Source organism: Bos javanicus, chromosome 4 (genome assembly GCF_032452875.1).
Source record: "Bos javanicus breed banteng chromosome 4, ARS-OSU_banteng_1.0, whole genome shotgun sequence".
NCBI classification, from domain to species: Eukaryota; Metazoa; Chordata; class Mammalia; order Artiodactyla; family Bovidae; genus Bos; species Bos javanicus.
Genome location: NC_083871.1, coordinates 61,909,992 through 61,924,773, shown reverse-complemented (window position 1 = coordinate 61,924,773; position 14,782 = coordinate 61,909,992). Strand labels below are relative to the sequence as shown.

General features: G+C 36.5%; 1 protein-coding gene across 3 annotated transcripts in view; it reads left to right on the top strand.

Moving 5' to 3' along the window:
• Positions 1 to 14,782, top strand: part of SEPTIN7 (septin 7) — a 99,001-nt gene that overhangs the window by 58,252 nt on the left and 25,967 nt on the right. For all 3 annotated transcript variants that reach the window (XM_061414150.1, XM_061414152.1, XM_061414151.1), the window contains 2 exons: positions 9,722 to 9,822; positions 10,642 to 10,776. In XM_061414150.1, coding sequence (XP_061270134.1) covers positions 9,722 to 9,822; positions 10,642 to 10,776 — 236 coding nt within the window. The remainder of the gene's footprint in view (positions 1 to 9,721; positions 9,823 to 10,641; positions 10,777 to 14,782) is intronic.

Genomic DNA, 14,782 nt, shown 5'->3' with positions numbered 1-14,782 from the left:
CTCCTATCTGATGCTACCTAGTAAGGAATACCTAGTGTTGTTTTGTTTTTACTTTTAAATGGTACACACATGATGTTCATTATTGCTTATTATATTTGAATTTTCAAGCTGGACTCTGGAGGGTATTGACTGACCATTATGTACTAGGTTTGAAATTCCAGTAAACTTCTTGGTGGATGATGGAAGCCAATTAATCATAAAAGTTTCATACCTTACCATGTTTTATTTTATTTTATTTAAACAAAATAGGCAAGTTGACAGTATTTTTAGCTCTTTGGATTCACCCAGTACAGTGATTTTTGCTAGTGTCTGAACAGATGAAGTGTATTGGCACTTGCAGTCTAAGGAATTCAACACATGGAAATCTAGTTTAACATACTTTGCAACAAAGTATTTGGTCAAACAAGGAGAGTTTACTTTACCCCCATCCCTCCTCCCCCTCCCCACCTCCCCTGCCTGCAGGGTGCCCTTAACCTAGTTCTTATACTTTTGGCTTATCCTGCTTTGGCCAAAACAACCTCTTTGCTGTCCTTTGAGCAGGCCGATCGATCTCTTCCACTCCAGGGGCCTTCCACTTTGTTTCTCTGCTTGCAGTGGTTTTCCTTGGGATATCCTCATGGCTTGCTTCCTAATTTTCATCAGTTCTCTGCTTAAAAGTTACTTTCTTAATGAAGACTTTCTTGACCACTCATAAACTCTGTTAGGGTAGGGACTCCTTTTTATTCACCCTTAACAAGCTAAGTTTCTAGCACAGCATCTGTTACATGTTAGCATCCAATATTTGTTGACTGACTGAACAATTTTTTAAAATTTGTTTGAGGATCTTTGAAGTTTTGTTTCTTTTTTTGGTCTGTGAAATTTTATAAAACACTATCATAGATTAAGTGGAATGATTTCCAATTTGAGAATCTTTGAAATTTTAAATTTGATCATTTTTTGAAATTTTGTTGATTATTTTTGTCTTAAGCAGAATTTTTTTGCATTTAATTTTTAAGTTGCTGTGTAGTTTATATATTAAAAGGGCACAAATTTAAGCATAGAACTTGGTGAGTTTTATATAAGTATTCATATATCTGGGTTTCCCTGGTGGTCAGTGGTAAAGAATCTGCCTGCTGAAGTAGGAGACATGGGTGTGATTCCTGCAGAAGGAAATGATGACCCACTCCAGTATTCTTACCTGGGAAATCCCGTGGACAGAGGAGCCTGGTGGGTTACAGTCCATGGAGTCACAAAAAGTTGGACACAACTTAGTGACTAAACAACAGCAGCAATTCATATATCCAAGTAACCACTTCCCAGATTAAGATACAGTATTTTTCTAGGAACCTGGAAGGCTTCCTTGTGTCTCCTCTCACTCAGTATTACACCCACCCCCACTTATAAACACCTTTCTGACATCTCCATAGATTAATTTTGTCTGTTCTTGAACTTCATTTAGATATATTCTTAAGTCTGGTTTCTTTCACTGAGGATTATGTGTGTGGTATTTATTCATGTTGTATAGCTGTAGTTCTTTTCATTGTTTTATAATATTCTACTGTATGACTATATCACAGCCTGTTCTCTTCATTGTAGATAAGCATATGGGTTTTCAGTTTTTGACTGACATAAATGTTCTTGTATATATCTTTTGATGGATATAAGTACTCATTTCTGTTGTGTATGTGTGTATACGTGCACCTGTGTGTATACATAAAGACATTTCATTTTTTCCCCTTTGATTTCTTATAAGATTGAACATGTCTTTTATACTCATAAATTGTTCAGATTTCATGAAGTGTTTTGACCAACTCAATATTTCCTATTTTTTCCTTCTTGAGATTTGCAGACGTTTCTTATCGAGATAACAGTCCCTTACATTTCAGTTACTGCAGGTAGTTTCTCCTAGGCTGGTATCTGTTAAAAGATGGGAGAAGCTCTCAATTTGTCAGAATTCTATTTATATTGGTTTGTCTCCAGAATAATGCTGTCTTAAACTCACTTTACCTTCTTTGAAGGTAACACTTCAAAGGTGTCCTCTTCTGTTGTAAATGTTTTCCCAGCTCCCTTTTTTGAAAACAAAGGCATAATTAGACTAAGGCTATCTCTAGTAACATTTTTAAGACAAAGGCCTGTGTACCACTATTAAATCTCCTCCTTTTACCAAAAGTGAGACCTTTAACATTTGAGAACTAGATTGATCCTTATTAAAATCCCAGAGAAGTCCTCTTTCCTCATGTACCATGGAGGTATTCCTTGATATACTGGAAACAAGATGAAGGTCATCTTAACTCTTTTCTCCTCTTACCTAGGAGAGAACATGATGTATTCCTAGTCATTCAGTTGTTAGAGAATAGAAGGTAATTTTCTTTTACAGTTGAGTGGTTTTTCACCAGCTCAGTAATCTAGCAGATGATCTGCCCTTGGGAGCTCTTAAATTCTCTCAGTGAAGAGTAATCCAGGAAAAACATACAATCCTGAGTTTCAAAAAAACAAATGTCTGCAATTTCCCTGACCTGAAGGCTTTCTGGAACACTTCCAACTGTCAAAAAGAAGAAGAGAAGTAACATCCTATGATGTGGTCAAATAGGGAGTGAAACTTCTATAAAGACCACAATCTTATAATCTCTCCGAGCATTATTTGTTTACAAGAGGCTTGTATCTTAGGGAAGAAATTCCTTCACATTCACAGTCTTGGGAGAAAGGAGAAACTATCTACTCTGAGCAGGCAAATGATTCTGAGTTTCCAGTGGTTCTGATCTGAGTGAACTTTTCAGTAATAGAAGGCATCTGAGATTAATTCTCAACATCCTGTCTTTGGCCTTAGAAACCTAAGCTGTGTACTTCCGAATGTAAGCTGACATTCTGGTCCTGTAGTTCTTTATACTAGTCTTCTCAAAGTATACTGTGCTTCACAATCACTTGGAAGCCTTGCTCAGTCTGTCAAGTCCCCCTCCCCATATTTGAGGCAGAGCCCAAAGAATTTGGCATTTCTTTTAAGTTTCCAAGCTATTCAACTGCCAGTCTGGGTACTATACTTTGTGGACCACTCCTTGTGTTTCTGGCCTGCTGCGGACTGATTTCATCCTATCTTTGTCAAAGAAAGTAAGAGGGTGAACTGTTTTTCCTGAGTTCTTCCAGAATATTTCTAATTGAATGAAATGGCACCATGTTACTTCCACTTTCATTCATATATGTATTTTCCCAATAGACTGATTAAAGTTATAGAAAAAATTTGAACACTTAAGCTCTACTTCATATTCTAATCTCAAACATAGATGCTTAGATTAACAATTTTCAAGAAAAATATTAATACAATGTTATATACATGGTAGCAAGTTTTATGATCTTATATTTGAAAATTTTTATATCATTTTTCATTTCAGCAAAAGTTTGCCAGCTATCTCCTAGGGAAAGGACATAGTTGGTAACCTTCCTGTTTCTTTTGTGAAATGACAGTGCTAGATTTGTTTTTTCTTTCAGATTTTTTTTTTTTTTGAAAAATTTTATTTTTTTTATTTGGCTTTGCCAGTTCTTAGTTGGAGCATGTGGGATCTATTTCCCCAGCCAGGGATTGAACCCAGGCCTTTTACATTAGGAGTGTGGAGTCTTAGCCACTGGACCTCCAGGGAAGTCCTTTTTATTTTTTTTTTCCCCAGATTTTTAGTTGGCAGCCTTATGTTGGTCATTTTAAAACTTTTCTTGGTTTATGAAGTTCAGTAAATCACTATTTTAGATTATATGGGTACAAAAGTTTTGAAGGTGAGAAGAAGTGAAAGCAATGAATCCTATCCCTAAGATAACTTCTTATGACTCCTTGAAACATCTTTATAGAGTCCAGTTAGGAAACTCTGCTGTTAATGTTGGTCAAGTTTTGATAATTTTTTTGAAGTAGTCATACACAGAGCAGGTATTTGAATACTTGTCTTTTACCAGGTTTGGGGGCTACAAGGATGATGGACATATGAGTTCTCAAGATTGTCACAGTCATGTGAAGGATATGGCAAACAGTCATGATATAGTGAGAAAGATGTTGCTCTAGGGTGGTATAGAGGTGACTTTGGCAAGGTATATTTTAGTGAAATCATAGGAATAGAGGGCAGGATGATAGTGAGTTGGGAAGTGACTTTGTGAGTCAGTGAAGATGGAAATAGCTATGAAGGAAGGGATGAGAGGGAATACCTAGAGGTCCAGTGTAGGGGACAGAGACAATGGTTTGGTTTTTATTTCTAAAAAAGACCTGAAAATGTTTGTATCCTATGGAGAATCAGTTCCTAAGAGATGAGAGATTGAAGATACAGGGGAACTAGTCTAAATAGTTGTCAAGATGACTTTGAAATGGAAATTGGTCAAATCCCCACCATAGATTGAGAAATTAGTCTCAGGGAAAAAAGAAATCTATTCCACTAAACAGGAGAGAACATTCAAAAAAGCTTCAGAAAAATTGGGGATGCTCTTGAGAACCCTCCAACACTGTTGGTGGGGATGTGAATTGGTGCAGCTACTATGGAGAACACTATGGAGCTTCCTTTAAAACAGGTACCATATCATCCAGCAGTCCCATTCCTTAGCATATATCTGGAGAAAACTCAAATTCAACAGGACAGATGCACCCCAGTGTTCATGGCAGCACTGTGTACAATTATCAAGACGTGGAAGTAACTTAAATTCCACTGACAGATGGATAAAGAAGATTGTGTGTTTGTGTGTGTGCGCCCACGCGTAATAGAATATTACTTTTCAGCAGCAGATATTACACTAAGTGAAGTAAGTCAGGAGAATGACAAATACCATATGATATCACTTAATATGTGAAATCTAAAAACATGATACAAATGAATTTTATTTATAAAACAGAAGCAGACTCATAGAAAACAAACTTATGGTTACCAAAGGGGAAAGGAGGGGGGATTAATTAGGAATTTGGGATTAACAGATACATACCACATTATATGTATGGATGTGAGACTTGGACTATGAAGAAAGCTGAGCGCCAAAGAATTGATGCTTTTGAACTGTGGTGTTGGAGAAGACTCTTGAGAGTCCCTTGGACTGCAAGGAGATCCAACCAGTCCATCCTAAAGGAGATCAGTCCTGGGTGTTCATTGGAAGGACTGATGCTGAAGCTGAAACTCCAATACTTTGGCCTCCTCATGCGAAGAGTTGACCCTGATGCTGGGAGGGATTGGGGGCAGGAGGAGAAGGGGACAACAGAGGATGAGATGGCTGAATGGCATCACCGACTTGATGGACACGAATTTGAGTGAACTCCAGGAGTTGGTGATGGACAGAGAGGCCTGGCGTGCTGCGATCATGGGGTCACAAAGAGTTGGACACGACTGAGCGACTGAACTGAACTGAACCACATTATATAAAATAGATAAGCAACAAGGACCTACTATATAGCACAGGGAGCTATATTCAATATCTTGTAATAACTTAAAATGGAAAAAGAACTGAAAAAGAATGTATATATCCATTTGAATGTAAATAAAAAGGATTGTATATTTACATACTTTGCCATGCAACTGAAACATTGTAAGTCACCTGTACTTGAGTTTAAAAAATTTAAAAAATAAATAGCAACAACAAATTGGGGATGTTCTTGTTTTGCAGTGAAGATCAAGGACTTTGCTGAGCATGGTGGCAGAGATTGTAAGGTAGAGGTTGTGTGCATGTGTGCGTGCTCAGACACTTCAGTCATGTCCAGCTCTTTGTGACCCTGTGGACTGTAGCCCACCAGGCTTCTCTGTTCATGGGATTCTCCAGGCAAGAAGACTGGAGTGGGTTGCCAATCCCTTCCTCCAGGGGATCTTCCTGACCCAGGGACTGAACCCACAATAGTCTCCTGCATTGCAGGCAGGTTCTTTATCTGCTGAGCCACCTGGGAAGCCCCAAGATAGAACTTGGGAAGAGTCATACTAGAAGAGACATGAGGTGAAGGAGCAAATAAAAAGATTATCAGATGACCTGGAAATTCCTGTCAAAGTTGAAGTTTATGAAATTTATGGAAAAGTATCTTAGCTGGAAAGGAAAAGAAAGGATTTGGGAGGGGTTTGCTAATAGAAAATGAAAGGGACATGGGAATTAAGATTTCAGTGTAAGGAGAGAGGGGAATGAGGTATATAGTGGTTCAGAGAGTAGAAGGCAGAATTAGTGTTTGGATCAAGTTTCTTCTTAGTTCGTTTTCAGTCTTGGTGAGAAGGAAGTAGTCTTTAAGCATAACTATTCTGTTGGTCATTGCCTCTCTAAGTATCTTATTGAACATAATGAAGTATGTATGATGATGCTTATCTTTTGAGTTATTAAATAATCTAGAATAGATTTTGTGTTTGAGCCAAGTGGAATATCGCAGACTGTTCAAGTTTCTACTAGTCAAGTCTGCAGAGCTTTGGCTGTAATGTTATCTCCTGAGCAAGTATAGGTGGAGGTAAGCTCTTGACAGAAAATTTTAGCCCTCTCCTCAAATGTTAATATAGTTATAATACTTTATCTTAAAAAATGACTCAAACATTGTTAGAATAGTGTAGTGTGTTTAATAGTCTTTCAGAAATGGAAGAAGTGAAGCTGTATGAACAGTGAAAGTTTGACTTTTTCTCAGATTGAAAAACTGTAAATATTAGAAAAAGTGTGAGTTTCTGGAATCTAGGAATCCAAAATAGCCCTTAATTATTATACATAAACAATATAATAGGCTTTAATTTTATTTTTCAGAGAAAAGCTCATTTGAAAGTGCCTTTGATTCATTCATTCCTTTGGTATTGAATTATGTGTTTAATCTTTGAGAATTCTTGAGTGATGCCATAAAATATGCTGATGTGACCTGCTTAAGTAAAGTGCATGGGAAAGTGGCCATTTGGAATAGATTTCTTAAGAAAAGTTTGAAATTCCTGGACTTGGACTAATTTGTTTACCATGGATCCCATGAGGATACTTGCAAAACCAGATGATAGGATACAGTTGGATCCTGTGAATGGCACTAGTTTACAGTTGTTTTCTGGATTTCTTCCATATGTTGCTGTCTTCTATGTATTTGACCATGTAAGGATACACAGAATTTCATAGGCCAAAGAAGAAAAGAAGCTTCCGTATGAAAAGCAGATCTTCATTTGTATTATCACTCCAATAAACAATTAAGTTGTTGAACTAATTTTTTTTTAAACAAAGAAGCAAAAATCTTAAAATTTAAGCTGTTGTGGTGTGTGATTAGTATACAGCCTAGTACTAGAGGTAGAAATATTCTTTGTTTGGTAATGAGAGAACCAGAAATGGTTTGGAGTAAAATCAGGAGATGATTCATGTAGAACAGTTAGATTTTTACATCAGTTCTAATACATGATACTGTGTCATTTAAAATAATTTTTGAGAATTTTTAGGTGAAGGGATGGTTACTTTGGATATTTCTGCTTCAGTGACAGTTACCATAAATGGATAACTTATTTTTATGAAGGAGATGGAGGCAAATGAGATATATATTGAGATCTGTTAGATTTGAATAGATTGTTCTTTTTTGACATATGACATTTGACATATTCTTAATTGACATATAACCAGATTGTCCTTTTTAACTATAGACAACTACTAGATATATAGAATGTGAATTTCTAAGCCACAGGAAGTAATATCACTCAATTTTTTTTAGTTTTGATAATTTACACTGATGAATCTGATTATTTCCACAGTTATTTTGCCTCCCTCATATTATTAGAGTAACTCAATATCAGACAGACTGTATTACCTTAGCCGTGTGGTATGAAACAGTATTCTCCCAAGGAGTGTGCAACCATCGTTGATATTGAAGGTGACCAGAAAATATTAGAACCTGTATCTATTGATGTTTAACTTTTTTAATTTACAGAGAAATTGACACTTCCTGCTGTTTAATGTTCAGATAACCAATTTTATATGTTCGGTAGATAAATAAATGTACTTACATTTGGGATATCTAAAATTTTCACTGACAGTTTACATTAGGGTCAAAGCAGTTCAAAAACCATTGGTCTAAAAGATAAGAACTTTGTCTCTTATTTGTCTAAAAGATTGGAAGCCTTTCTGTGAATATGCATGTCCAAATTTCAGTTTCAGCAAGTTGCTTTTTTGATAATGCTCTTTTAACAAAATAATTTCTGGTTGCTATCAATCTTCACTATCGAATTCAGTAGTCACTAAGCCACATGTGGATTGGGAGGATCCCCTGGAGAAGGAAATGGCAATCCACTCCAGTATTCTTGCTTGGAAAAACCCATGGACAGAGGAGCCTGGCAGGCTACAGTCCATGGGGTCACCCAAGAGTCAGACATGACTTAGTGACTAAACAACAACAACAACAACAACAAAGCCACGTGTAGCTGTTTCAGTTTAAGTTAAATAAAATTGAACATTCAGTTCCTCAGTTGCTCTAGTCAGATTTCAAGAACTTGTTGCTTGCATGGGCAAGCAGCTAGTATGTATTGGATAGTGTAGATATAGAACCATTTCCATCATCTCAGAAAGTTCTATTGAGCAATGCTGCTATACACTTTTCGCTCAGCAGTCTTAGTTTCAGCTCTTCAGTCTCTTCATCCATCAGCTAGCATCTGTAAGAAAATGTCAGAGGGTAATGGAAAGACATCATCAATTTTTTAACCTGTAAAGGTAAACCGGACTTTTCTTACCCAGAAATGAGTCGCTTTTCCTTTCCCAACTCTGTTAATCAACATGGATAGTTGAAATTGTTTTTCATGTGATTACATTTCCCTCTTAAAGTCTAGTAGTACTTATTTGGTACCATCCTATGGCATGTAACATTCAAAGTTTAATTCGTGCCTCTTAAGTTAGCCTGTCAGCATACTTGGAACCTCTTAGTCTTACTAAACACTATATATAAATTAAATGAAAGCCTATCTTTTTCTGGGAGAATGATTCTCCTTTTCTGTTTGAATGAATGTTTGCTTTAAGCAGCATATGTCCAATATGAATGATTTTTACATTCTAAAATGGAATTTGGGGTTACAGAATATCTTAGATTGTAGGAAGAACTGCTGTTACTGTTTAAGTCCAATTCCCTTTCTTAAATAGAACATTTTTACAAACTCTAAAGAGAACTGAAGATTTTAATCAGAGTTAGTAGGGTTTTACCCTACCAGAATGCATTTTTTCCCAATGCCTGGGTTTTGCTGGTTGCTTTGACCTGAATGGACAATGACACATTTGAGAAGAAAGTTGGCTCTTAGTCATGATGTAAGTACAAGTGTAAATAATTATAGCCATGCTGAGAAAGATTTGGGAATGGTAATAAGTTCACTTGAGTAATTGGTTGGGACCAAAGTAGATGGAGATAATCCAGAAAACATTTACTGCAAATGGTAGATTAAATGTACTTTCTGATAAATCATATTTGATCTCTGTGAATTACTTGATCATTGAAGCACATTGTTTATTTGTATTATTAGATGTGCATTTATGTTGTTTAAGTTTTATATGGCTTTAGTAATTAATAATATTTTATCAGTTCCTATTTTCCTTCTCTATACCAACTGTGAGCCGTAAACCCATTATTTATATATATACTTTTCTTTTAAGTAACCTGGACTCTCAACATCTATAGTAATTGATTCTAAAGAAAGTGGCTGGGTGGGTAGATTTACTTTATAAAAAGCTTCCTATTTAGTTTTGATTAACACTCGTCTCCCTACATCTTACCTTGTAGGAAACCACAGATATAATGTATGTTATTAATATCTGTACACAATGACTCTTACAGGTGGAACAGTCCAAAGTTTTAATCAAAGAAGGTGGTGTTCAGTTGCTGCTCACAATAGTCGATACCCCAGGATTCGGAGATGCAGTGGATAATAGTAATTGGTAAGAAGGGTTTGTCCCTGCTGCTTTCCATTGCATTTGGGAATAGGGCTGGTTAGATTTTTTTAACATTTTAAATCTTCTCACCTATGGTTACTGAAATTTAAGTAATATGGTTTGGGTTCATATATCAACTTTGCCACTTACTTGTCATTATTGCTTAACTTCTTTGAACTGATTTCCTTTTCTATAAATGATGATAACACTTTTCATAGAATTATTTTGAAGATAGACTCTAAAACATAGATAAAATAATTCTCATTATTATAAGAAACTTTTCATTCTCTGCTATTAATTTTATCTGTTTTCTGTCACACCCTAATTTAAATATGATTTTAGACCTTCAGTTTTTCCGTAAGTTGTAAGTGAAGAAAATATCCATGACTTTCTATTTGGAAATAAGATATTAGGAGCTTATAAAAATATTTTAATTTTTCTTTGAGTTCTGCATTATTTTTGAAGTAAATTTCTTCAACTTTTGAAATACCTAAATAAATTCATCATGAGGCTTCTGTGTTGTTTAATCTTTTCATTTGAAATCTAAAACTCTTTGGATGTAATTTTTCATGTTGTAAAGTGTGTTTTTCGTTATTTAATCACTTAGTTATGTCTGACTCTTTAGTGACCCTATGGACAGTCTGCCAGGCTGCTCTGTCCATAGAATTTCCCAGGCAAGAATACTGGAAAGGGTTGCCATTTTCTTCTCCAGAAGGTCTCCCTGACCCAGGGATCTTGGTGGATTCTTAACCACTGAGCCATCTGGGAAGCACCGTGCATAAGTGGAATCTCAACTTAATTATTTTATTTATTTGCATTCTACAGCTGGCAGCCTGTTATCGACTACATTGATAGTAAGTTCGAGGACTACCTAAATGCAGAATCTAGAGTGAACAGACGTCAGATGCCTGATAACAGAGTGCAATGTTGTTTATACTTCATTGCTCCTTCAGGACATGGGTAAGTGCCTGAATACTTCTGATAACCTTTTTGTTGTTTTATTATTACTCATCTTTGGGTGCATGTGTTAGTAATCTCATCTCTGTGGAGTATGTTCATACAACTTGTGAAGTTCCAAATTCCATATAAAAATGATTTATAAAAAATTAAGTCCTAGCCACGCTAAAAATGATTTTACTTCTTAGTTTCTCATGTGTAAGACTGTGCTTCATGGAGAGGAATATTGTTTTCATCATGGTTTGGTGTCTCAGTGTGGCTAATTTAGCTTTCCTGTTGACCAGTCTGCCACAGATTGAACAATCAAATAAGGAGAAACAGCCATAACGATTAGCTTAGACATATTCTAAGAAACTCCAAAGATATTATTTATTATACATCTGGTAGAGAACATTGCAAAAAACTTAAATACCAACTTTTTAATGTGCTGTTTCTTTCTTCACTAAATCTATTTTACTAATCTATTTCACCTTAGCTGTCACAGTCAAATTATTTAAGTATCCTATCATCAGTACTAACCTTCTACTTATTAGCAGTTAAAATTAAGATCTGAGTATTTAGACTTGTATCTGATTGGATTGTTTGTTTGTATGGCCAGCCTGTACTCCTGTTTTGGTCGTTTGTGTTTCTTTGTCATTTTGAGGAGATGAGCGTGTCATCGTCAACTGCGGATGTTTATACTTACTCTTCTTTAAAGTGAAAGTGAAGTCGCTCAGTTGTGACTGACTCTTTGCGACCCCATGAACTGTAGCTTACCAGGCTCCTCCGTCCAGGGATTTTCCAGGCAAGAGTACTGGAATGGGCTGCCATTGCCTTCTCCAGGGGATCTTCCTGACCCAGGGATCGAACCTGAGTCTCCCACATTTCAGGCAGACGCTTTACCATCCAAGCCACCTGGGAAGCCCTCTTCTTTAGTCTTTGGTTAAATGACTCAGGATAACTCCGCCCCCTGATGATTGTAACTCCACCATCTCTCCACCAAAAGGGACTGGACTGTTTCATAGCATTAGACTAAATAGTGTTGTCATCTAACACCAAAATTACAGTGGTATAAACCAGTTCCTTCAAGTGAAAGTCGCTCAGTCGTGTCCAACTCTTTCTGACCCCATGGACTATCGAGTCCATGGAATTTTCCAGGCCACAGTACTGGAGTGGGTACCTTTTCCCTTCTCCAGGGGATCTTCCCAACCCAGGAATCAAACCCAGGTCTCCTGCATTGCGGGCAGATTCTTTACCAGCTGAGCCACAACGGGAGCCCAGGAATACTGAAGAGGATAGCTTATCCCTTCTCTAGCAGATCGTCCTGACCCAGGAATTGAACCAGATTCTCTTGCATTGCAGGCAGATTCTTTACCAACTGAGCTATCAGGGAAGTCCACTTTCAGAAGTGTGCCTTTCTCTTTTGTTTTCTGCTTTCTTCTTTACCTTTTGCCTAGATAGGCTAGTGCCCATTATCACCATCTTGGTTGAGCAGAAAGCCTTAATTTTAAAGTTTACCATTTTTGTACTATCTGATTGTAGTGGTGCAACTGTTTCTTTTTCATTTCTAATATTCTTCTATAGTATTCTCAGAAAATTATATATTCAAAGCCCAAAATTTACTTATCTACTTAAAAGGCTAAAAAAAAAAAGACCTCAAAATACCATACTGTATCGTTTTTTTCTGAGAACTTGTTAGTTTCTTCCTGAATTTTCATGTGTGTGTGTATGTGTGTGTATGTATATATATATATATGTCATTGTAATATAACTTGTTAGGGCTTTTTCCTGAAAGCCAGCAAAGTAAAATCTTAACCTATAGTTAAGTCAATAGAAATTTGTCAGTTTATATCCACTTTTTATTATTTTAGATCTTTTGGACTGTCTCCAACATTTAGTAATTCTCATGAAATCACATTTCTCTTATCCCCTGAGGGAAAATATAGTCCTTAAAATTGCGTGGGAAATAAAATTTTTTTTAAAGAAAAAATTTTGATATTATGTGTAGTGGCTTGGGACCATTTCTTGTTTGTCACAAGGGATGAGAGTTCCAGATTTTAATTTCTTAGTATAACAATGTGCTTTTGAGTAGTTTGTCAGCTTAACTATTTTTAGAAATGGAACAAAGTTTTGCCCACTGATATATGCTGCTGCGGATTAAGTGACATAATATGACATTGAGTTTTCTGTAGAGAGTTCCAAATTCCATGCTCACTAAAGAGTGAAATTCCAGGCAGCATAGTAGAGGAATTATGACCGTTCTACCTGGGTAGTCCCTGGATTCCCTTTTTGGAGGTTCTGTTTTTGGAGTAATTATATATTGGTCCAGCAGTGTATTTTCTGTGTCCCTTACCCCACCAGGTGTCATCACTGAACAAAGGGTTACTTTGTGATTTCAGCTGTTGTTGCTTCATTTCCTTTGTTCAGTGGTTGGTAACTGACTTGGAACTTGAATTTTTAAATGGTGTTTTTACAAACCTTTGGAATTTTTATTGCCACTTTGAAAAAAGTGTTAGTTTTATATAGATTTTTTTTCCCTTAGAAATGTGTATACCTATGTATGTTTAATAAATATTTGTCATTTGCCCTCTATTCATTTTACTTATTTTGTTGTAGGCTTTGAGGTGTTAAATAGTTTTTTCTCTTTGTGTTTCATCGCTCAGTCGTGTCCGACTCTGCGACCCCATGGACTGTAGCTCCTTTGTCTCTGGGATTTCCCAGGCAAGAATATGAAGTGGGTTTCCATTTCCTTCTCTAAGGTATCTTCCCGACCCAGGGATCGAACCTGGGTCTCTGCATTGCAAGTGGATTGTTCAGTGTCTGAGTCACCAGGGAAGGGTTTATCTATTAGAAATTCTATAAAGGAGTTTCCTTTGTGTTAAAAAAAAAAAAAAACTTAAAACTTAGATTTCTTGGAAAATATGATCTGAAATAAAATTAAATGGATAGAGGAAAAATTTCAACCAGTATGTAATCTCTTGTGAAATAAGTGTTTTCTGTGGGCATTTTGTAAGGTTTTAAAATTTGTTTTCTAGTTTAAAAGGGCAGAGGGTTTTATCAGGGCTTTTATAAAGGTTATATCTAAAGTTTAATTTTGTAAAAACTGTTTTAATATTCTTCAGCCCTGTCATTTTATGTTTGAGAAGTTGACTTCCCTGATTTCCTTGTCATGGCTATTTTCAAGTATCTTCCTCTTGGAAAGTTGAAATAATAAATGTTCTATAAATGTTGTTTTACTTTAAGTGTAAAATCTTGTTAACTTAGATTACAATTTAATATTTTATATTCAGTTCAGTTCAGTTGCTCAGTCGTGTCCAACTCTGTGATCCCATGAATTGCAGCACGCCAGGCCTCCCTGTCCATTACCAACTCCCGGAGTTTACTCAAACTCATGTCCATCGAGTCGGTGATGCCATCCAGCCATCTCATCCTCTGTCGGCCCCTTCTCCTCCTGTCCCCAATCCCTCCCAGCATCAGAGTCTTTTCCAATGAGTCAACTCTTCGCATGAGGTGGCCAAAGTATTGGAGTTTCAGCTTTAGCATCAGTCCTTCCAATGAACACCCGGGACTGATCTCCTTTAGAATGGACTGGTTGGATCTCCTTGCAAGATTCATTAAAATTATAGATTAACTGAATTCTTTTCTGTTACCAGTTTAATGAGGTGGTAGTGGTAGTAATTTAACTTTGTCCTGCATATAATCTGGAAGGTAAACTCTAAAAATTTACAAAGGTGAGATTTAAAAAAAATATATATAGTGGAAATAATTATGTGCTCCATATTTCTCTCTTTAAATTTATTTATTTTTTGGCTCTGCTGGGTCTTCAGTGCTGTGTGTGGGCTTTCTCTAGTTGTGGTAAGCAGGGGCTACTCTAGTTGAGGTGCTTGGCCTTCTTATTGCAGTGCCTTCTCTTGCAGAGCATGGGCTCTAGGGTGTGCAGGCTTCGGTAGTTGCTGCACATGGGCTAAGTAGTTGTGGCACAGGGGCTTAGTTGCTGTACAGCATGTGGAGTCTTCCCAAACCAAGGATC